This window comes from Chlorocebus sabaeus, chromosome 2 (assembly GCF_047675955.1).
Source record: "Chlorocebus sabaeus isolate Y175 chromosome 2, mChlSab1.0.hap1, whole genome shotgun sequence".
NCBI classification, from domain to species: Eukaryota; Metazoa; Chordata; class Mammalia; order Primates; family Cercopithecidae; genus Chlorocebus; species Chlorocebus sabaeus.
In genome coordinates this window covers 34,277,639-34,300,764 of record NC_132905.1, presented here as the reverse complement: position 1 = coordinate 34,300,764, position 23,126 = coordinate 34,277,639, and the positions used below count along the sequence as shown (strand labels likewise).

Sequence of the window (23,126 nt, the reverse complement as noted above, 5' to 3'; positions counted from 1 at the left end):
TTAAGAAACACTGGGGAGGTGTGGCAGGCCGCTGGGCAGTATTATCTGATGTGAAAAATATACAGAAGGAAAACTATCAATGCCCTTTTACTACCAGAATATTCCAATGCTTCCCTTCTCCCAAGTAGGAGAAAAAAATTCTTTTTCACCTCACATCAAGCAAAACTCCCTTACCATCCCTCATGACAGAATCTAGTTGTAGATGAGTCATGTCATCATACTACAGGCTGTTGTCAACCTCATCCCTCAAAGGAAGAGGATCAGTGAGGAACACACGTATTTACCTATAGCATTCACTGCCTGGTCTTATTTCCAACGGAAGGTAAGTATGACCGACTTAGTGATTCCACTTTTGTAAAGTCCAACCCGTTGCGCTTGTCCCCGTCCATTGCTAGAGAGTCTATCTGGACCCACACCATAGAGCAAGATACTCCAGTTTGTGCCGTGTGGCACGGCATGGTGTCCTTTCCCTCAACCCTTTCTATTATGTCCCAAATAGCTATACAAATCATGTTTTCTGAGTATGTAAAGCACATCTCATCAGCATATATCATTCTTTACAGTGATAAAGAAGCAAAAGGAAAACAAAAAGCACAAGGAACATCTTAAATGACTACGTTCAATTACCATGGATCTTTAATTTTTTAACTATTCAAAAAGATATCCACTGTACTCTTCTGAAAATAATAAAACTATGAAGATAGAGTAAAGATCAATGGTTGCCAGGAGTTGCTAGGGAGAAAGTGAGAGATGAACAAGCATAGTGTAGAGAACTTTTAGGGTAGTGAAACTGTTCTGTCGATAATATTACAGTAATAGATACATGTCATATCATTCATTATACAGTTGTCCAAGTTCACAGAATGTACAGCATCAAGAGTGAAGCCTGATGTAAACTATGAACTTTGAGTGATTAGAATGTATCATAATGTGTCAATGTAAGTTCATCAGTCATAACAAATGTACCACTCTGGTGGAAACTACTAATCACGGGGGAGGCTATGCATGTGGGAGGCACAGAATATATGAGAAATCTCTGTACCTTCCTCTCACTTTTGCTGTGAACCTAAAACTGCTCTAAGAAATAAAGTTACTGATTTTAAAAAGATATTCACAACTGGGCTCAGTGGCTCATGCCTATAATCTCAGCACTTTGGGAGGCAAAGGTGGGGGGATCACATGAGGTCATGAGTTCAAGATCAGCCTGAGGAAATGAATTCAAGACCAGTCTGGCCAATATGGCAAAACCTCTTTTCTACTAAAAATACAAAAATTAGCTGGGCATGATGGCGGGCACCTCTAATTTCAGCTACTCGGGAGGCTGAGGCAGGAGGATCGCTTGAGCCTAGAAGGGTTTCCACCATTCCCTAAGGAGAGTGGCTCACTGTGTCTAAAGTGTTTATAGAAACAGTGTGGTTACTCTGAACAGCTGCTTTCCTTCTACGAGTCTGGAATTTGGGTACATGTCACGGAGAGTAACCTCCACAGAAACACTTGGGTACTTAGTCTCTAATGAGACTCTGGTACTGGTAGATATCACTGCACAAATGTTGTCAAAATGTGAGCCTGGGAGAATTAAGCAGATCCTGGGAACTCCACAGGAGAGGACTCCTGGAAGCTTGTGCCTGGTTTCCTCCAGACTTGACACATGCAACTTTTTCCTCTACTAATTCTGCTTGCCCCCTTTCTTGTAATCAAGTAAAGAGCTGAGTATGACTATTTGCTGAGTCCTGTGAGTCTTTCTAGTGAAACACTAAACCTGGGGGTGGTCTTGGGGAACTTTGACACAAATGCATTGTGTAAGATTTTTATGAAGTTGATATGATATATGTAACTGTAATCAGGTGGTTATTTCACAGAATAGCTTTCCCTAATCTGTTTTCCTTTTCTTTTTTTCCCTTGATATTTGATATTTGGAAAGTCTTATATTTCTATATCTATACAATTCAATAAAGCCATAAAAGGAATAAATGAAACGATAATGTGAAATAAGCAGCAATCCTATTTTAACTGAATAAAAAATAGAAAATCTGGGGGATCGACAATATGTTCTACAATATGAACGTTTCTAGAAAAAAACGAAAGGGCGGTCAATTTTCTGCAATGGAAGTGGGCTTACTTCCTTTTTATGATAATTGTGCAGGTCAGGTGCAGTGGCTCACACTTGTAAATCCCAGTATTTTGGGAGGCTGAGGCAGGCGGATCACTTGAGCCCAGAAGTTCCAGACCCGCCCGGGCAATAGAGTGAGACCTCATGTATTAAACAAACAAACAAAGAAACAAACAACAACAACAACAAAACCTTAAAAAGAAAATTAGCCAAGTGTGGTGGTACATGCCTGTAGTCCCAGCTACTTGGGAGGCTAAGGTAAAAGGTGAAAGGACCACTTATGGCCAAGAAGCAGAAGTTGCAGTGAGCCAAGATGGCACCACTGTACCCCAGTACCGGCAACAGAGGGAGACCCTGTATCAAAAATAAATAAATAAATAAATAAATAAATAAATAAATAAATAAATGTGTATCAGGCCAGATGTAACCACACAAAATTGTAGTCCCAGCTACTGTAAGATGACTGCTTGAGCCCAGGAGTTCAAGGCTACAGTGAGCTATGAATGCACCAATAAATAGACACGGTATTCTAGCCAAGGCAACATAGAGAGACCCCATCTCCTATAATAATAATAATAATTGATTAATTGTGCATCATTCAAGTAAATTCTATAACTGGAGAAAAACATAGTACTATTGAGAATGTACTATAATAGTCTACTACTGATCATACAGTTCCTGTTTACTTGCTTCTCATCTTTTTCTGTGCTTCTCCTAAAACCGAAAACATGAATCATCCATTAAAAGCAGTTCATCACAAAACAAGTCAAAAAGTCAAAAGAAATGCATCCAAACTGTAGGATGTGTTATCCACCACTTCCTGTGAACAGATACTCGAGGGATAAGAAAATATTTGAATAACTAAGTTTGTGCATGAACACATTAAGGTCAAATACCCATGACATTTTAGTGTGTTTCTGTGTACTAGAGACAAAATGTTCAAAAAAACAATTTAATGAATATACATTAAATTAAAAACTGCCTTCATTAAACTGAGATGATCTTCCCTCAATGCATGAATACCTTCAGAATTCACATGTGAAGCCTTAAATATAGACCAAAGATTTGTATAAAATATAATAGCCTTAAAATTCTTATTTGTAGCTGGCACAATGGTTCCCGCCTGCAATCCCAGCACATTGGAAAGCTGAGGTGGGCAGATCACCTGAGGTCAGGAGTTCTAGAGCAGCCTGGCCAACATGGTGAAACCCCATCTGTACCAAAAAGAGAAACATTAGCAGTATGTGGTAGCACGTGCCTGTAGTATCAGCTACTCGAGGGACTGAAGCAGGAGAATTGCTTGAACCCAAGAGGCAGAGGTTGTAATGAGTCAAGACCGAGCCACAGCACTCCAGCCTGGGTGATAGAGCAAGACTCTGTCTCAAAAATGCAAACAAACAAACAAACAAACAAACAAACAGAAAAACTAATTGTTCCCATATAAAAATAAGTCTATGTTCACACTAGAACTGAAGAGTACACAACACCATGAGATAGGACAGAAATATATTTAAAAAGTTAAATTCCTGGTTCTGTATAAATAAAACTGTTGAATTTAGCTTTTAAGACAAGTCAAGGAAAAGAGCAAAAAAATGCAAAAGTGAAATTTGAGAGGTCATTTGACCATCAAGGGCTCATGACCACTGAACTTTCACAAACTATATATATTGTTTAAAACATTAGTTCTGAATTTTGATCCGAGTATCCCTGGAGTTTCAGGTTCGTTCAAGGATGTCCAAGAGGTCAAATAAGACAATGCTGTTTGCTATTTTCAGTTTTCTTTTCTGAGAACAGCACAGCAAACTTCTTCAGAGAAATGAATTGTCCTAACTTCATAGGTTAAAGCCTCATGAGTCATAGTTCTAAGAGCATTTATAAAATATGGTGGTGCATGCTTGTATTCTGAACTTTTCAGCTTTAAAATTTCATATAGTAAACATTAATAGACACAAACTGATTTCAAAAAGCCCTTTTAATATGACATTAGTTTTATTTTTCTTTCTTTCTTTCTTCATTTATCAGCAACAGGAGAGTCTAACTGAATGTGGTGAAGTGGTGGTATAAGGGAGTACAATGAAAAGTGTAAAATAAATTAAAGTGGGGATAATCATATCAATGTGGATGCATCTGGAAAATATACCACAAAATACACCAAAGAAAGTGGCAGAGAGGTATGTAAAGTGTAGAATCACTCATATACCATTTTAGGACACAAATAAAACATTCTGCATATTACTTCTGAGCATCACAATACAGTCAAAGATTTCAAAAGGGCATTGAAATGAAAAACAACCAATTTGCGATGTCGGTAGCCTCTATGCAATCATGTTTTAAAAACCTTAACACCAAAAAGTCTCAAAATAACCCTTTTAAAAGACTGTCTACCAGTTATAAATGAATCGTTACTTTCCTCATTTTTAATAATCAAAGATGCCACAAACTCACACATACACACACCTATGCATACACCTACACGCACAGTCTGCTCATTGGAACATCTGATTGGCTTCAGATCATCATTGTAATAACACTAGCAGCAAGCCTCTAAAGTTAACACAGAAACTGACACGTTAATGAGTAAAGCCTTCCTCTAGGTAAAGATCAGAACTCCAACTAGCACATAACTCACTGGAAATAGCTTAGAGTCTCAAAATTCACTGCTTTGAATCCATGACAAGTACAAAAATTTTATATTGAAAGCTTTATGCTATTCAAAATATTAAAAGAGAAACATCTGAGTCAAAGCTTACATCTTAAAAATATTTTTATGCTTCTAAATTTATTTTTATTCAAATACGGATACCAACAATAACACTTATGTCAATGCCTTCCATTCAATTTTGAGGACATAGAATTAGGGGTAAGAATAATGTGAGTACCTCCAATCATTTAATGTACTTATTTCCAGCATTTCATTTGTATTGATAACGTACCTGCTCTCAAGGTCTGTACTTTCTTTCTTTGTACTGCCCCTTTCACAGCAGGATCTTCCATTTTAGTGCTAGGCTGAATGAGTTTTAAAAGAAAATGATTCACGAATCATATATATTTTATACAATATGGAGTTAGTGCTTCAAAAAATATGCATAATTAATTACCTTCAAGGAAGGATGTTGTGCAGGAGGCCCTACAAAGCAAAGGGGATATGTCATCAATTATATGTAAGTATGACAGGGCCAACCAAACATTCAGGCAGTGTTACTATCAAGCTGAATTCTCATGCCTGGCCAGAAAAATAATTACTTAAGGTTTTGAGGGTAATGCTTGGCTGCTTCTTTTCCTTGCCTAGGACAGCAACATGACAGAAATATAGTGAGGAAAATAGGAATATAGGATTCCTAAAACTCACAGTTTACATTTCAACAGTGAGATTATGTTTCAAATGCCTATACCTAAAACAGAAAAGCAAGGATATCACTGTAAACACGTGGGCTGATGAGGAGAAAAGAGACCATTAAACAGATGAGGAAATCAAACCTGAGGGTATCAATGTCAAGGCTGAGGGTGAAGGTACAGAGTATTTTCACTCAACACATCAGAGGCATTGCTGCCAGCACACCACAGATAAATTCCCCATGTCCTGTCGCTGAGGAAATACACAGTTGAGATGACAGTTCAGGTGAGCGTGCAATTCACCTCTCATCAAAGACAGTGTTCTAAATTGATCAGCTGTTATACACACTTATGAAATCACAGCTAAATAAAATATTCATTTTTCCCATGACCACATGGGCTACTGTAGCACCTACATTTCTCCTATCCCCTCGTTTGGCCTTAAATTACAGCTCTTTGATCCGCTCATAAGGCGGTCCATAAAACACATCAAATAAACCATGTAGAATCAGTTTCCAATATCAAAATATTTATCAAAAAAGAAAACACTGAAATACCACAGACTTGCTGGATATGAATGCACTTTTATACTGCAAAATCAGTGCAGTATTTATTGAAAATGAGAAATTTGATATTCACAGAATGAATTTTATAATATGATTGCATCTAAAATTAGCTAAGTTTGGTATATTATCTTACACTGTAAAGGACATTTATAAAACAGCTATCATATCAAATAACTGGCTGTCTCAAAAAAAATTAGTCAAAGCATCTACATGCAACTTAATCACATCTTATTCACTCACGTCAGTGAAACTTCTCTCTCTGAGGCCTGACAGTTATGAAATGAAATGAGCTGCTGCAGTTTACCCCAAGTCTAGCACTCCCTCCTGTCTCCAGTACTCCCCACAGCAATAACCTCTCTTGTGAGACGGGGCATATGCCAAAGCAACTGGAAGTGCCTCATCTCAAGTTTACTTGGCTTTAACTCCCAAGAACCCAGCGAATATCTTTCTTTCCTCCCTCCTTGTCGTTTCACAATCCCTCTTCCTTTGAAAAAGTGATTTTTAGATCTGTCATCCTGATGCTTCCCTTCCTAGCTGCTCTTTGCGGATCATTGTGACCACTCTTGTCATCTGTGTTCAGGAGTAGCATACACCTCTAATCTCTCTTCTCATCTCATTCTCCTTCCCCTGTGGCTAGAATCATGCTCAGAAATAAAAGGAAATTAATGCTCTCCCTGGATTCTGTTATTTTTTAAATTGCTCTCCAATAGTTCTTTTTCCAGATTTCTCTAAAGGAAGGCTATTCCCTTGTTATTCAGGGCAGTGCCAGGGACCAGCACCAACATCACCTGAGTACTCATGAGAAATACAGAATCCCATACCTGCTGAATCACAATGTGCACTTTCCAGAAGCTCCTCAACTAATTCATGACCATTTGAATGCCCTTTTCTACACTGATGTGCTTGCATATTGGTTTACCCTAATTGCCCTGTTTGGCCTAGTGTCAATTTCTTCCCTACTATGTCCCTGAATTTAATACTACATTATAAGCCATAATGTTTCTAATGAACTTTTAGTCAGGCAATACCATCTCTACTTAATTTACTATCCCATGAATTTACACCATTTTCTATACAACTAAATTTTATCCATACATGGCTGACCATTTACGGTGATATTCATCTATGGTAGATAAAACACAGGTCTGTGTGGTAAAGTACCTCAATCCTTAATGCCTCCCCAGTAGTGAGGATGACAGCAAGAGTAGGAAAATGTTACTCTAATTCACTGACACATTTTGGTACTGGAAGCTCACTTTATCTTGTTTCCTATTTCTAACACCCTGTTCTTCCTTCTTCTACAGATCAATTTGACTTTACCACCTTCCATTACATATACCCGCATATGCTTTTTAAAATTTATTCCATGTACACTCTGCCCTCTTCATTCTTTCTTTCTCTTTTATTCATTTCCTCCTCCTTCTCTCCTGACTTACCTCAGTTTTTAGAGTATCTTAAAATGGAACTCATAGCTCAGCTCCTTCAGTGGTGCTCCCAATAGAATCAACTACTGACCCTTGGTTAGAGATACAACTTATCACCATTTTAATTCTCCTTTACTTATTATAGTTAATAGGACATTTTCTTTAGCTAGGAGACTATATTAGTGTTCATATTCTAAAAGAAACATTCCATTAAATGACTTTTAAAACAAAATCCAGTTCTCACCTTCTCCTTCTCCTTTTCCTTTTCCATTGACTATTCCATTGCCTTTTTCATGGGAAGGTCCAGGTAAAGGCTGTGACAATGTCTCGGGGACACACTGCTAAGGAAATATCAAGAATTAGTTTCCATTTAAAAAATTATAATGAGTTGCATCAAGAGTTTCTTATCATTCTCTTTTTATGAAACCGGATCTCATTCTGTCAACCCAGGGCTAGAATGCAGTGGCATCATTATGGCTCACTGTGGTCTCAACCTCCCGACCTCAGGCAGTCTTCCCACCTCAACTTCCTGAATAGCTGGAACTACAGGTGCATACCATCATGACAGGCTAATGTATTTATTGGTAGTTTTGTAGAGACAAGGCCTCATTATACTGCCCAGGCTGGTCTCAACCTCCTAGGCTCAAGTAAACCTTCCACTTCTGCCTCCCAAACTGTTGAGATAACCAGTGTGCACCAGCACACACAGCCCTAACCAGTTCCTTTAAATAAACCTCAATGTTGCCCAGATATGGTGGCTCACACCTGTAATCCCAGCCCTTTGCAAGGCCAAGGTGGGTGGATTGCTTGAGTTCAGGAGTTTGAGACCAGCCTGGGCAACATAATGGGAATACATCTCTACACAGAAATACAAAAAGGAGTCAGGCATGATGGTGTGTGCCTGTATCCCAGCTGCTCAGGAGGCTGATGTGGGAGGATCACTTGAGCCTGAGAGGTGGAGACTGTAGTGAGCCAAGATCATGCCACTGCAGTCCAGTCTGGGGAACAGAGCAAGACCCTGACTCCCCAAAAGTTTCTATTTAAAATGTGAGAACAAAGAGAGATACAAATGAAAAACAAGCCTAATTGGTCAATGAAATATGAGCTTAAGTCAAGAAAGAAAAGAAACAACATGAAGTACAATAAAATACATGGAGAAATAGATCTATTAAAGAGTCTTTTGGTCTTTCATATTCTGAATAATACTAATTAATATTTATGCTACAATTAGTTTCTGTAAGTATTTCTGTGATATAGTTTATTACTCTAAGACATTCAAGTAGCTAAATATGGTCATCTACCACTACCTGAAAGAACATTATTACAACAGAGGGAAACCTGGAACTTTTCATCAAATTTCCACCCAGGAAAAGATTTCGTCACCAGAATACTAAAGAGTAATGTATGGCTTGAAATGGTATATTTAATAGAACATGAGTTGAGGCTAATAAAACATTTAAGAAATGTTAATGTAATATCACGATGTTAACATTCCAGTTGAATGATACTAGAAAATATATTGTAACCCTCTTTGCTGCTGACGACCTATTTCTAATTTATTTCCTTTTTATTTATGGCATAATTTCTCAACATAACACATCAAAACTTATACACCTTTATATAGTAAGAAATAATACAAATGTAAGCAATATTTTCAATACAATATTTAATCATTAGACACATTAGATATATTACTTACAATATTCTGTTATATAAAAATTCACTTGTCTCTTTATTCAGACTAAACAAATATTGAGGCTGAACGTCTCATATCCGTAACATCAGCACTATGAGAGGCTGAGGTGGGCAGAACACTTGAGCCCAATGGTTAAAGACCAGCCTGGGCAACAAGGCAAAACCCTGTCTTTTGAAAACTCAGCCAAGCATGGTGACACAGGTCTATAATTTCAACTGCTTGGATGTCTGAGGTGTGAGGATCACCTGAGCCCAGGAAAGAGAGATCGAAGTGAGACAAGATCTCACCAGTGCCCTCCAGCCTGGGGGACAGAGTGAAACCCCATCTCAAAAAACAAGAGTTAAAATGCTTCTTACATAGAAGACTGTATTTTAGGCCCTCCAGGATACACACAAGTATGTTTATTGATCTCCAGGAGCTCATGGTATGCAGAAGCTTCCAATGATTATTTATAAGGACTTTGAGTGGTTATTTTATTTTATTTTATCTTATTTTATTTTATTTTTTTAAGATGTAGTCAAGCTCTGTCAGCCAGGCTGGAGTGCAATGGTGTGATCTTGTTTCACTGCAACATCCGTCTCCTGGGTTCAAGTGATTCTCCTGCCTCTGCCTCCTTAGCAGCTGGAAACACAGGCATGTGCCATCATGCCCGGCTAATTTTTCTGTGTGTTTTTATTTAGAGACAAGGTTTCACCACTTTGGCCAGGCTGATCTTAAACTTCTGACCTCAGGTGATCTATCCACCTCAGCCTCCCAAAGTGCTGAGATTGCAGGCATGAGCCACTGAACCCGGCCAAGTAAATATTTTTTTTAAAACTACGACGATAAAATTATGATGTTAAAGTCTTACTATATTGGTATTAAGAGTCTCTGCTTCTAGAACTGGTTATTTGCAGCAAAATACATGTTATTCAATTAGATGAAATTAGATGAAATGTTTTATATAAACTCTTCATGGATATCTCATAAAACACAAAAAAAAAATCCCTTTGCGATACAAATCTTGAGAACATAAATTTAAATTTCTACATTACACAATTTATATTTTTAAATCAGATACATTCTTGTTATGTTGCCCAGGCCGTTCTCAAACTCCTGGGCTCAAGCAATCTTCCTGCCTCAAACTCCCTAGCAGCAGGGACCACAGGTACACACCACCACACTCAGCTATTTTTCTACAATTTTTAATATTATTTTAGTCTCACTACAGAATCAATAATATAGGTATAGAAACAATCTCTCCTAGAAACTATATGGTACCACAATAATAAGTTTCCAAGAAGAAAAAGCTCTATGCTATGTACTGTACATTTTCACAACTAAAAGGTACCAGAGGGGGTCCAGGATTACTTCAAATCATTTGATCGCTGAAGATTTATAGAGGCATAAATAGTATGAAAGTCTGAAAGTCACAATAGTATGATTTAAAAGTCAAAGTGTTACTATTTATCCAAATAAACCTTAACCAAATTTCATATTTCTTCTATTGGGGAAAGCATTTACTAATGCAACTTTCCTGTCACTACTTATTTTCCAGTTCACAGCTCCTACCCGGTCACAGTACATGTCAATTTTTGTTAGTTACCAAAGTTAAACAAATTTTTTGAATCAACTAGCCACATGTATGTTTTTCTCTGACCAACTTTCCATTATCACCATAAAACAATGACAGGTAAACCACTGCTAAACTTGAAAAGTAAATACTGTGCAAAACTAGATTCAGAGTGAGAAAATTAATTTTACAAGAGACCACTTTACCTTAGTAGCAACACTCAAGTCTTTGTCACCAGATGTAGGCAATGAATCCACACACAGTTCATGGAAAATGCTTGAGAACAAAAACACACAATGAAAAGAGCAAGTTGATTTCTTTACAATTTTTATAACTGCCAATTTATATCCAGCTTCCCCCTCAAACAAAAGACATAATCTGGAGAAAGTTCAGTGATCCATATATTAAATGATTTTTGATACAATTAAAATATGGCCTCTGTTCTAAAAATAGATTTTAGTTACCTATTTCTGCCTCCATCTGTCTAAATCTATAAAATATTCAATGAAAACTGACCTTGAGCTTTATATAACAAATAGTGACAGTCAATGTATTGGCAGAGTCTGACAGTAATTTACACACACAAATTATCTTTCCTGAAGCTGAGCTTAAAATTCAATTAATGGATGACAAAAATGTTGTTACCTAAACTGGAAGAAAGCTTATGACTTCAAACAAGGTAGAAAGATCCACTGTCCCTTTTCCTTGATCTATCTCTCCTTAAAAGACTAATCTGCTTCACTTCAAAATGGCAGTCTTGATTCCTCAGCATGGAACCCACTGAGGAAGGTCCTATTGCTGTCCTTTGCCCTAAATCAGTATAGGGAATCCCCTGCAATATTTGAAATGTATGAAAGCTAAATATACAAAAGTCAAATAACAAAGCTGTATGTTCTTATTGAGAATACTTTTCCCAGAAAGATTAAAACACTAATAATTATAAAATCCCATTATTTTCACTCTATAGGTACTATCTTATTCAGGTCCACATAAGCTAATAAGCCATTAAAAATTTTCATAGGCACTCAGACATCCAAGGAGAGAGATTGCAGGAAATACAGAGTCCTGGTAGTTGTACCTCTATTTCTCTAACTACTATCTAAATATCTTTCTTCCTATGGGCACCCACTTTCAGATTCCACTACTGCAGGGCTCCATAGAAGTCTTCAATCTTCAACTCTTTAGTCTATGAAAGCACAGATTCCGGAAAGGATGGCCTCAAATGACCAGGAGTAACAGATCTCTATATCCCTCGTCCTAAAAAGCAAGCCAACTGGAGTCTCCGTCACCTTCCCCCAGCACAGACACATTGCCAACTACCCAACCGAACTCCATGACTGATTTACCAGACGATCATGCCCCTGACCAGCCTACTTGGACATGGGAAGGACATCAGTGAATTGGGAACAGAGGCAGAGGTAAGGAGGCACCTGCCCTGTACCACAGATCTATGTAGTTCAGCAGTCTCCAGCCTCTTAGTACTCCAGGGTCTCTAAGCCACCCCTCTGTAAGTCAGGATGGAAGTAGATAATACCACATTTCTGTCTGCTGCAGACACTCCTGCCAGTGTCTCAAAATGTTTTAGCATATTTCAGTAAAAATTGTCGTTTGTCAGTCCTTGATAAAAAAAAAAAAAGCAAACTTTTTATAGCTCTCTTGAACCTTCTATTGTAATGTGCCTTTGTATATAATTCCCAAATTTCTTGTGTCTTTCATCTTTATAATGTATCTTTATCAAACTTGTCATAAACCCCAATATTTTCATCTCTTAGTGAAGACTTCATACTCTTACACAATCCAGTGTTGTTTGTCTTCAAACGTGGCTTTCCCCTGCTCATTCCATTATTACCTACTTCCATTGGGTTCACCAGCTAATTCCATTCTCATTCTATCCACTGTGTGCACCAGACTCACTCCTGTTTGTACTGGGCTTTAAAATGAGTTCAAATCTCATTTCTGCCAATTGCTATGTCTAAAAAAGCATACTAATCTCTTTGAGCCTCACATTCTCTATCTACAGAATCACTTGACCGGAATATTCAACACAGGTAAAAATACTGGGAGGTATTTTAATTCATTCTAAGATTCCTTAATATTCTGTAATTCTATGTCCTCTTGATTCTGTCTATAGGAAAACTGGGAGTACATAGCCAACAGAATTTGAAAAAATAATAGAACAAAAGAAACACAAAAAAAGGAGAGGGGAAAGCATTAAAAATCAAGACAAGATTATAGAAAAGTCATGGAAAAAGAAACAAGACTTAAAAAAGTATTATGGAAGTCAACAGAACTCCAGGCCTAAATGGAAAACCAAACTTGGAAGTCAAATCATTTCTCTCTAAGACTTGCCTAAACTTATTTTTGTAAAACTTCCAGTCCTATGGCCAAAGCTAAGTAAGTTCTGCCCTAAAGTCTTTGATGGTAAAAATAAGATACCGGTTACCACTGAAATTGTCAAATTTATTAGGAAAAACTCTTGGACTAACCACATGCTAACAATAACTTTCAATGAGAGTTTAAAGTATTTAAACTCTCATTAATTTAGGCATTAATTGAATTAATGAATCTGATTAAACTGATTCAGAACTATACCTTGATCCAATGGCTGCATAGATGTCTATCAATCTATGCTGAGGAGCAAGAGAAGGGATTTGGAAGGCAGGCAGGCTGACGGTCAAGTTGTGGGCCAGCTACTTTGTTAACTATGGGATCATGAGGCAATGAATCGACTGCACTAAACCATAGTTGTTAATTGAATAAATAGTAGGTTATAGGAACACAGATGTTGTGATGGCTTTATGAGATGGTAAATGCATAGAACATAGCAGGATGTCTAGCCCAGAATACAACACTCAACAGATATTAGTTTCTTCCATCTCTATTTCCTTAGTTAACATAAATGTTTACATCTATAAAATCCTACCTGACTGCAGATTCATCAGAACTTCCAGCATCTATTAAAGAAAAAGGAAAAATGCATTTTAAATCAATAATAAATGTACAGAATATTAAAAGCATAAGAATGCACAGGCCTGCAGGCCTGTACTCTAAAGTATTTGGGAGGATGAGGCAGGAGGATCACTTGAGGAACCCAGAAGTTTGAGACCAACTCAGGAAACATAGTAAGACTCTACCATCATAAAAAAATTAGGCACGGGGCCGGGCGCGGTGGCTCAAGCCTGTAATCCCAGCACTTTGGGAGGCCGAGACGGGCGGATCACGAGGTCAGGAGATCGAGACCATCCTGGCTAACATGGTGAAACCCCGTCTCTACTAAAAAATACAAAAAAACCTAGCCGGGCGAGGTGGCGGGCGCCTGTAGTCCCAGCTACTCGGGAGGCTGAGGCAGGAGAATGGCGTAAACCCGGGAGGCGGAGCTTGCAGTGAGCTGAGATCCGGCCACTGCGCTCCAACCCGGGCGACAGAGCGAGACTCCGTCTCAAAAAAAAAAAAAAAAAAAAAAAAAAAAAAAAAAAAAATTAGGCACACTTTTGTGTATGCTTTAGATGCTGTTTTTGTTGTTGTTGTATTTGTTTTGGTTTGGTTTGGTTTTTTTAAAGCATAAGACTGATGCTTTCCTACAAAGCATTCCTTTGGGAGCATGTCTGGGACCTTACTAGAATTAACATTAATTATACCTATTGGTAAGTAATTAATGCAGTAAGAACTCTTCCCTTTGTATTTATTAGATGCAAAGAAGAATAAATTTATAAAAACGTAGTATCTACAAGTGAATTGTAGTATACAAGTCATTTTAGCCAAACGCTATGAGATTGAGCAAAAATGGTATTGTTAACAGAACAGGTGTGATGAGTCAACAGTGTCAAAGGGCGTGATTTCTGGACCAAAATATGAGAGGCCATTAAAACAGAATATATAGTATTACCTTTTATCCACTATATGTGCAAAAAGACATACTCGACAGGGTTTTCTCTGCACTCACACCGCAGCAACAATCATCAACAAAGAAGGCTTCCATGACCAAATGTGTGGAGAGATTTTCCCCCCAATGAGCAAGAATCATTCCTGCTGATGACACCATTCAATTCTCACACCCTATCTGCTGACACAATCAGATTTAATTTAATTTATAAATTAAACTTTATCATAGATAGGTATGCATAGGAAAAAACAGTTGTGATTCAGTACTATTCGCGGTTCCATGCATCCACTGGGAGTCTTGGAATGTATTTCCCACAGTTAAGGGGGAACTACTGCACTTATTTTGTTATAGCACAACACAGCCTCTCTAGCTCTTCAGTTCAAACTGTTCAGTTTAGGATAAAACACCTTATATCACCAGAAGCCAGCAAAACATAGGAATCAGACCAGAAACAGGAATCCTTGCAAAGACCTTCCAGCTGCCAGTGGAGAAGAGCTGAAGAGAGATCGGTGTGTTACTCTGGCTAATACTCTTCTGGGGAAGGTGCTGGGTGGTTTCATTAGTTGTAGCTATTTGCTCTGCCCGATGTATAACAAGGCCCAACTTCACCTGCCATTTTACCTCCCACAGAAAGAACCACTGGAAACATCACTCCTTTAAGAGCTTATCCGTATTCAGAGAGAAGCTTAAGAAACACTGGGGAGGTGTGGCAGGCCGCTGGGCAGTATTATCTGATGTGAAAAATATACAGAAGGAAAACTATCAATGCCCTTTTACTACCAGAATATTCCAATGCTTCCCTTCTCCCAAGTAGGAGAAAAAAATTCTTTTTCACCTCACATCAAGCAAAACTCCCTTACCATCCCTCATGACAGAATCTAGTTGTAGATGAGTCATGTCATCATACTACAGGCTGTTGTCAACCTCATCCCTCAAAGGAAGAGGATCAGTGAGGAACACATGTATTTACCTATAGCATTCACTGCCTGGTCTTATTTCCAACGGAAGGTAAGTATGACCGACTTAGTGATTCCACTTTTGTAAAGTCCAACCCGTTGCGCTTGTCCCCGTCCATTGCTAGAGAGTCTATCTGGACCCACACCATAGAGCAAGATACTCCAGTTTGTGCCGTGTGGCACGGCATGGTGTCCTTTCCCTCAACCCTTTCTATTATGTCCCAAATAGCTATACAAATCATGTTTTCTGAGTATGTAAAGCACATCTCATCAGCATATATCATTCTTTACAGTGATAAAGAAGCAAAAGGAAAACAAAAAGCACAAGGAACATCTTAAATGACTACGTTCAATTACCATGGATCTTTAATTTTTTAACTATTCAAAAAGATATCCACTGTACTCTTCTGAAAATAATAAAACTATGAAGATAGAGTAAAGATCAATGGTTGCCAGGAGTTGCTAGGGAGAAAGTGAGAGATGAACAAGCATAGTGTAGAGAACTTTTAGGGTAGTGAAACTGTTCTGTCGATAATATTACAGTAATAGATACATGTCATATCATTCATTATACAGTTGTCCAAGTTCACAGAATGTACAGCATCAAGAGTGAAGCCTGATGTAAACTATGAACTTTGAGTGATTAGAATGTATCATAATGTGTCAATGTAAGTTCATCAGTCATAACAAATGTACCACTCTGGTGGAAACTACTAATCACGGGGGAGGCTATGCATGTGGGAGGCACAGAATATATGAGAAATCTCTGTACCTTCCTCTCACTTTTGCTGTGAACCTAAAACTGCTCTAAGAAATAAAGTTACTGATTTTAAAAAGATATTCACAACTGGGCTCAGTGGCTCATGCCTATAATCTCAGCACTTTGGGAGGCAAAGGTGGGGGGATCACATGAGGTCATGAGTTCAAGATCAGCCTGAGGAAATGAATTCAAGACCAGTCTGGCCAATATGGCAAAACCTCTTTTCTACTAAAAATACAAAAATTAGCTGGGCATGATGGCGGGCACCTCTAATTTCAGCTACTCGGGAGGCTGAGGCAGGAGGATCGCTTGAGCCTAGAAGGGTTTCCACCATTCCCTAAGGAGAGTGGCTCACTGTGTCTAAAGTGTTTATAGAAACAGTGTGGTTACTCTGAACAGCTGCTTTCCTTCTAGGAGTCTGGAATTTGGGTACATGTCACGGAGAGTAACCTCCACAGAAACACTTGGGTACTTAGTCTCTAATGAGACTCTGGTACTGGTAGATATCACTGCACAAATGTTGTCAAAATGTGAGCCTGGGAGAATTAGGCAGATCCTGGGAACTCCACAGGAGAGGACTCCTGGAAGCTTGTGCCTGGTTTCCTCCAGACTTGACACATGCAACTTTTTCCTCTACTAATTCTGCTTGCCCCCTTTCTTGTAATCAAGTAAAGAGCTGAGTATGACTATTTGCTGAGTCCTGTGAGTCTTTCTAGTGAAACACTAAACCTGGGGGTGGTCTTGGGGAACTTTGACACAAATGCATTGTGTAAGATTTTTATGAAGTTGATATGATATATGTAACTGTAATCAGGTGGTTATTTCACAGAATAGCTTTCCCTAATCTGTTTTCCTTTTCTTTTTTTCCCTTGATATTTGATATTTGGAAAGTCTTATATTTCTATATCTATACAATTCAATAAAGCCATAAAAGGAATAAATGAAACGATAATGTGAAATAAGCAGCAATCCTATTTTAACTGAATAAAAAATAGAAAATCTGGGGGATCGACAATATGTTCTACAATATGAACGTTTCTAGAAAAAAACGAAAGGGCGGTCAATTTTCTGCAATGGAAGTGGGCTTACTTCCTTTTTATGATAATTGTGCAGGTCAGGTGCAGTGGCTCACACTTGTAAATCCCAGTATTTTGGGAGGCTGAGGCAGGCGGATCACTTGAGCCCAGAAGTTCCAGACCCGCCCGGGCAATAGAGTGAGACCTCATGTATTAAACAAACAAACAAAGAAACAAACAACAACAACAACAAAACCTTAAAAAGAAAATTAGCCAAGTGTGGTGGTACATGCCTGTAGTCCCAGCTACTTGGGAGGCTAAGGTAAAAGGTGAAAGGACCACTTATGGCCAAGAAGCAGAAGTTGCAGTGAGCCAAGATGGCACCACTGTACCCCAGTACCGGCAACAGAGGGAGACCCTGTATCAAAAATAAATAAATAAATAAATAAATAAATAAATAAATAAATGTGTATCAGGCCAGATGTAACCACACAAAATTGTAGTCCCAGCTACTGTAAGATGACTGCTTGAGCCCAGGAGTTCAAGGCTACAGTGAGCTATGAATGCACCAATAAATAGACACGGTATTCTAGCCAAGGCAACATAGAGAGACCCCATCTCCTATAATAATAATAATAATTGATTAATTGTGCATCATTCAAGTAAATTCTATAACTGGAGAAAAACATAGTACTATTGAGAATGTACTATAATAGTCTACTACTGATCATACAGTTCCTGTTTACTTGCTTCTCATCTTTTTCTGTGCTTCTCCTAAAACCGAAAACATGAATCATCCATTAAAAGCAGTTCATCACAAAACAAGTCAAAAAGTCAAAAGAAATGCATCCAAACTGTAGGATGTGTTATCCACCACTTCCTGTGAACAGATACTCGAGGGATAAGAAAATATTTGAATAACTAAGTTTGTGCATGAACACATTAAGGTCAAATACCCATGACATTTTAGTGTGTTTCTGTGTACTAGAGACAAAATGTTCAAAAAAACAATTTAATGAATATACATTAAATTAAAAACTGCCTTCATTAAACTGAGATGATCTTCCCTCAATGCATGAATACCTTCAGAATTCACATGTGAAGCCTTAAATATAGACCAAAGATTTGTATAAAATATAATAGCCTTAAAATTCTTATTTGTAGCTGGCACAATGGTTCCCGCCTGCAATCCCAGCACATTGGAAAGCTGAGGTGGGCAGATCACCTGAGGTCAGGAGTTCTAGAGCAGCCTGGCCAACATGGTGAAACCCCATCTGTACCAAAAAGAGAAACATTAGCAGTATGTGGTAGCACGTGCCTGTAGTATCAGCTACTCGAGGGACTGAAGCAGGAGAATTGCTTGAACCCAAGAGGCAGAGGTTGTAATGAGTCAAGACCGAGCCACAGCACTCCAGCCTGGGTGACAGAGCAAGACTCTGTCTCAAAAATGCAAACAAACAAACAAACAAACAAACAAACAAACAAACAAACAGAAAAACTAATTGTTCCCATATAAAAATAAGTCTATGTTCACACTAGAACTGAAGAGTACACAACACCATGAGATAGGACAGAAATATATTTAAAAAGTTAAATTCCTGGTTCTGTATAAATAAAACTGTTGAATTTAGCTTTTAAGACAAGTCAAGGAAAAGAGCAAAAAAATGCAAAAGTGAAATTTGAGAGGTCATTTGACCATCAAGGGCTCATGACCACTGAACTTTCACAAACTATATATATTGTTTAAAACATTAGTTCTGAATTTTGATCCGAGTATCCCTGGAGTTTCAGGTTCGTTCAAGGATGTCCAAGAGGTCAAATAAGACAATGCTGTTTGCTATTTTCAGTTTTCTTTTCTGAGAACAGCACAGCAAACTTCTTCAGAGAAATGAATTGTCCTAACTTCATAGGTTAAAGCCTCATGAGTCATAGTTCTAAGAGCATTTATAAAATATGGTGGTGCATGCTTGTATTCTGAACTTTTCAGCTTTAAAATTTCATATAGTAAACATTAATAGACACAAACTGATTTCAAAAAGCCCTTTTAATATGACATTAGTTTTATTTTTCTTTCTTTCTTTCTTCATTTATCAGCAACAGGAGAGTCTAACTGAATGTGGTGAAGTGGTGGTATAAGGGAGTACAATGAAAAGTGTAAAATAAATTAAAGTGGGGATAATCATATCAATGTGGATGCATCTGGAAAATATACCACAAAATACACCAAAGAAAGTGGCAGAGAGGTATGTAAAGTGTAGAATCACTCATATACCATTTTAGGACACAAATAAAACATTCTGCATATTACTTCTGAGCATCACAATACAGTCAAAGATTTCAAAAGGGCATTGAAATGAAAAACAACCAATTTGCGATGTCGGTAGCCTCTACGCAATCATGTTTTAAAAACCTTAACACCAAAAAGTCTCAAAATAACCCTTTTAAAAGACTGTCTACCAGTTATAAATGAATCGTTACTTTCCTCATTTTTAATAATCAAAGATGCCACAAACTCACACATACACACACCTATGCATACACCTACACGCACAGTCTGCTCATTGGAACATCTGATTGGCTTCAGATCATCATTGTAATAACACTAGCAGCAAGCCTCTAAAGTTAACACAGAAACTGACACGTTAATGAGTAAAGCCTTCCTCTAGGTAAAGATCAGAACTCCAACTAGCACATAACTCACTGGAAATAGCTTAGAGTCTCAAAATTCACTGCTTTGAATCCATGACAAGTACAAAAATTTTATATTGAAAGCTTTATGCTATTCAAAATATTAAAAGAGAAACATCTGAGTCAAAGCTTACATCTTAAAAATATTTTTATGCTTCTAAATTTATTTTTATTCAAATACGGATACCAACAATAACACTTATGTCAATGCCTTCCATTCAATTTTGAGGACATAGAATTAGGGGTAAGAATAATGTGAGTACCTCCAATCATTTAATGTACTTATTTCCAGCATTTCATTTGTATTGATAACGTACCTGCTCTCAAGGTCTGTACTTTCTTTCTTTGTACTGCCCCTTTCACAGCAGGATCTTCCATTTTAGTGCTAGGCTGAATGAGTTTTAAAAGAAAATGATTCACGAATCATATATATTTTATACAATATGGAGTTAGTGCTTCAAAAAATATGCATAATTAATTACCTTCAAGGAAGGATGTTGTGCAGGAGGCCCTACAAAGCAAAGGGGATATGTCATCAATTATATGTAAGTATGACAGGGCCAACCAAACATTCAGGCAGTGTTACTATCAAGCTGAATTCTCATGCCTGGCCAGAAAAATAATTACTTAAGGTTTTGAGGGTAATGCTTGGCTGCTTCTTTTCCTTGCCTAGGACAGCAACATGACAGAAATATAGTGAGGAAAATAGGAATATAGGATTCCTAAAACTCACAGTTTACATTTCAACAGTGAGATTATGTTTCAAATGCCTATACCTAAAACAGAAAAGCAAGGATATCACTGTAAACACGTGGGCTGATGAGGAGAAAAGAGACCATTAAACAGATGAGGAAATCAAACCTGAGGGTATCAATGTCAAGGCTGAGGGTGAAGGTACAGAGTATTTTCACTCAACACATCAGAGGCATTGCTGCCAGCACACCACAGATAAATTCCCCATGTCCTGTCGCTGAGGAAATACACAGTTGAGATGACAGTTCAGGTGAGCGTGCAATTCACCTCTCATCAAAGACAGTGTTCTAAATTGATCAGCTGTTATACACACTTATGAAATCACAGCTAAATAAAATATTCATTTTTCCCATGACCACATGGGCTACTGTAGCACCTACATTTCTCCTATCCCCTCGTTTGGCCTTAAATTACAGCTCTTTGATCCGCTCATAAGGCGGTCCATAAAACACATCAAATAAACCATGTAGAATCAGTTTCCAATATCAAAATATTTATCAAAAAAGAAAACACTGAAATACCACAGACTTGCTGGATATGAATGCACTTTTATACTGCAAAATCAGTGCAGTATTTATTGAAAATGAGAAATTTGATATTCACAGAATGAATTTTATAATATGATTGCATCTAAAATTAGCTAAGTTTGGTATATTATCTTACACTGTAAAGGACATTTATAAAACAGCTATCATATCAAATAACTGGCTGTCTCAAAAAAAATTAGTCAAAGCATCTACATGCAACTTAATCACATCTTATTCACTCACGTCAGTGAAACTTCTCTCTCTGAGGCCTGACAGTTATGAAATGAAATGAGCTGCTGCAGTTTACCCCAAGTCTAGCACTCCCTCCTGTCTCCAGTACTCCCCACAGCAATAACCTCTCTTGTGAGACGGGGCATATGCCAAAGCAACTGGAAGTGCCTCATCTCAAGTTTACTTGGCTTTAACTCCCAAGAACCCAGCGAATATCTTTCTTTCCTCCCTCCTTGTCGTTTCACAATCCCTCTTCCTTTGAAAAAGTGATTTTTAGATCTGTCATCCTGATGCTTCCCTTCCTAGCTGCTCTTTGCGGATCATTGTGACCACTCTTGTCATCTGTGTTCAGGAGTAGCATACACCTCTAATCTCTCTTCTCATCTCATTCTCCTTCCCCTGTGGCTAGAATCATGCTCAGAAATAAAAGGAAATTAATGCTCTCCCTGGATTCTGTTATTTTTTAAATTGCTCTCCAATAGTTCTTTTTCCAGATTTCTCTAAAGGAAGGCTATTCCCTTGTTATTCAGGGCAGTGCCAGGGACCAGCACCAACATCACCTGAGTACTCATGAGAAATACAGAATCCCATACCTGCTGAATCACAATGTGCACTTTCCAGAAGCTCCTCAACTAATTCATGACCATTTGAATGCCCTTTTCTACACTGATGTGCTTGCATATTGGTTTACCCTAATTGCCCTGTTTGGCCTAGTGTCAATTTCTTCCCTACTATGTCCCTGAATTTAATACTACATTATAAGCCATAATGTTTCTAATGAACTTTTAGTCAGGCAATACCATCTCTACTTAATTTACTATCCCATGAATTTACACCATTTTCTATACAACTAAATTTTATCCATACATGGCTGACCATTTACGGTGATATTCATCTATGGTAGATAAAACACAGGTCTGTGTGGTAAAGTACCTCAATCCTTAATGCCTCCCCAGTAGTGAGGATGACAGCAAGAGTAGGAAAATGTTACTCTAATTCACTGACACATTTTGGTACTGGAAGCTCACTTTATCTTGTTTCCTATTTCTAACACCCTGTTCTTCCTTCTTCTACAGATCAATTTGACTTTACCACCTTCCATTACATATACCCGCATATGCTTTTTAAAATTTATTCCATGTACACTCTGCCCTCTTCATTCTTTCTTTCTCTTTTATTCATTTCCTCCTCCTTCTCTCCTGACTTACCTCAGTTTTTAGAGTATCTTAAAATGGAACTCATAGCTCAGCTCCTTCAGTGGTGCTCCCAATAGAATCAACTACTGACCCTTGGTTAGAGATACAACTTATCACCATTTTAATTCTCCTTTACTTATTATAGTTAATAGGACATTTTCTTTAGCTAGGAGACTATATTAGTGTTCATATTCTAAAAGAAACATTCCATTAAATGACTTTTAAAACAAAATCCAGTTCTCACCTTCTCCTTCTCCTTTTCCTTTTCCATTGACTATTCCATTGCCTTTTTCATGGGAAGGTCCAGGTAAAGGCTGTGACAATGTCTCGGGGACACACTGCTAAGGAAATATCAAGAATTAGTTTCCATTTAAAAAATTATAATGAGTTGCATCAAGAGTTTCTTATCATTCTCTTTTTATGAAACCGGATCTC

The 23,126-nt window shown here is 37.8% G+C and overlaps 1 protein-coding gene across 2 annotated transcripts in view; it reads right to left on the bottom strand.

Moving 5' to 3' along the window:
* LOC140709207 (uncharacterized) overlaps nt 1–23,126 on the bottom strand; it is a 146,313-nt gene that overhangs the window by 48,872 nt on the left and 74,315 nt on the right. For both annotated transcript variants that reach the window (XM_073007134.1, XM_073007136.1), the window contains exons 27-36: nt 22,936–23,032; nt 20,612–20,653; nt 20,467–20,495; nt 20,302–20,374; nt 13,605–13,635; nt 10,888–10,957; nt 7,678–7,774; nt 5,354–5,395; nt 5,209–5,237; nt 5,044–5,116 (exon numbers count right to left, since the gene is read on the bottom strand). In XM_073007134.1, coding sequence (XP_072863235.1) covers nt 5,044–5,116; nt 5,209–5,237; nt 5,354–5,395; nt 7,678–7,774; nt 10,888–10,957; nt 13,605–13,635; nt 20,302–20,374; nt 20,467–20,495; nt 20,612–20,653; nt 22,936–23,032 — 583 coding nt within the window. The remainder of the gene's footprint in view (nt 1–5,043; nt 5,117–5,208; nt 5,238–5,353; nt 5,396–7,677; nt 7,775–10,887; nt 10,958–13,604; nt 13,636–20,301; nt 20,375–20,466; nt 20,496–20,611; nt 20,654–22,935; nt 23,033–23,126) is intronic.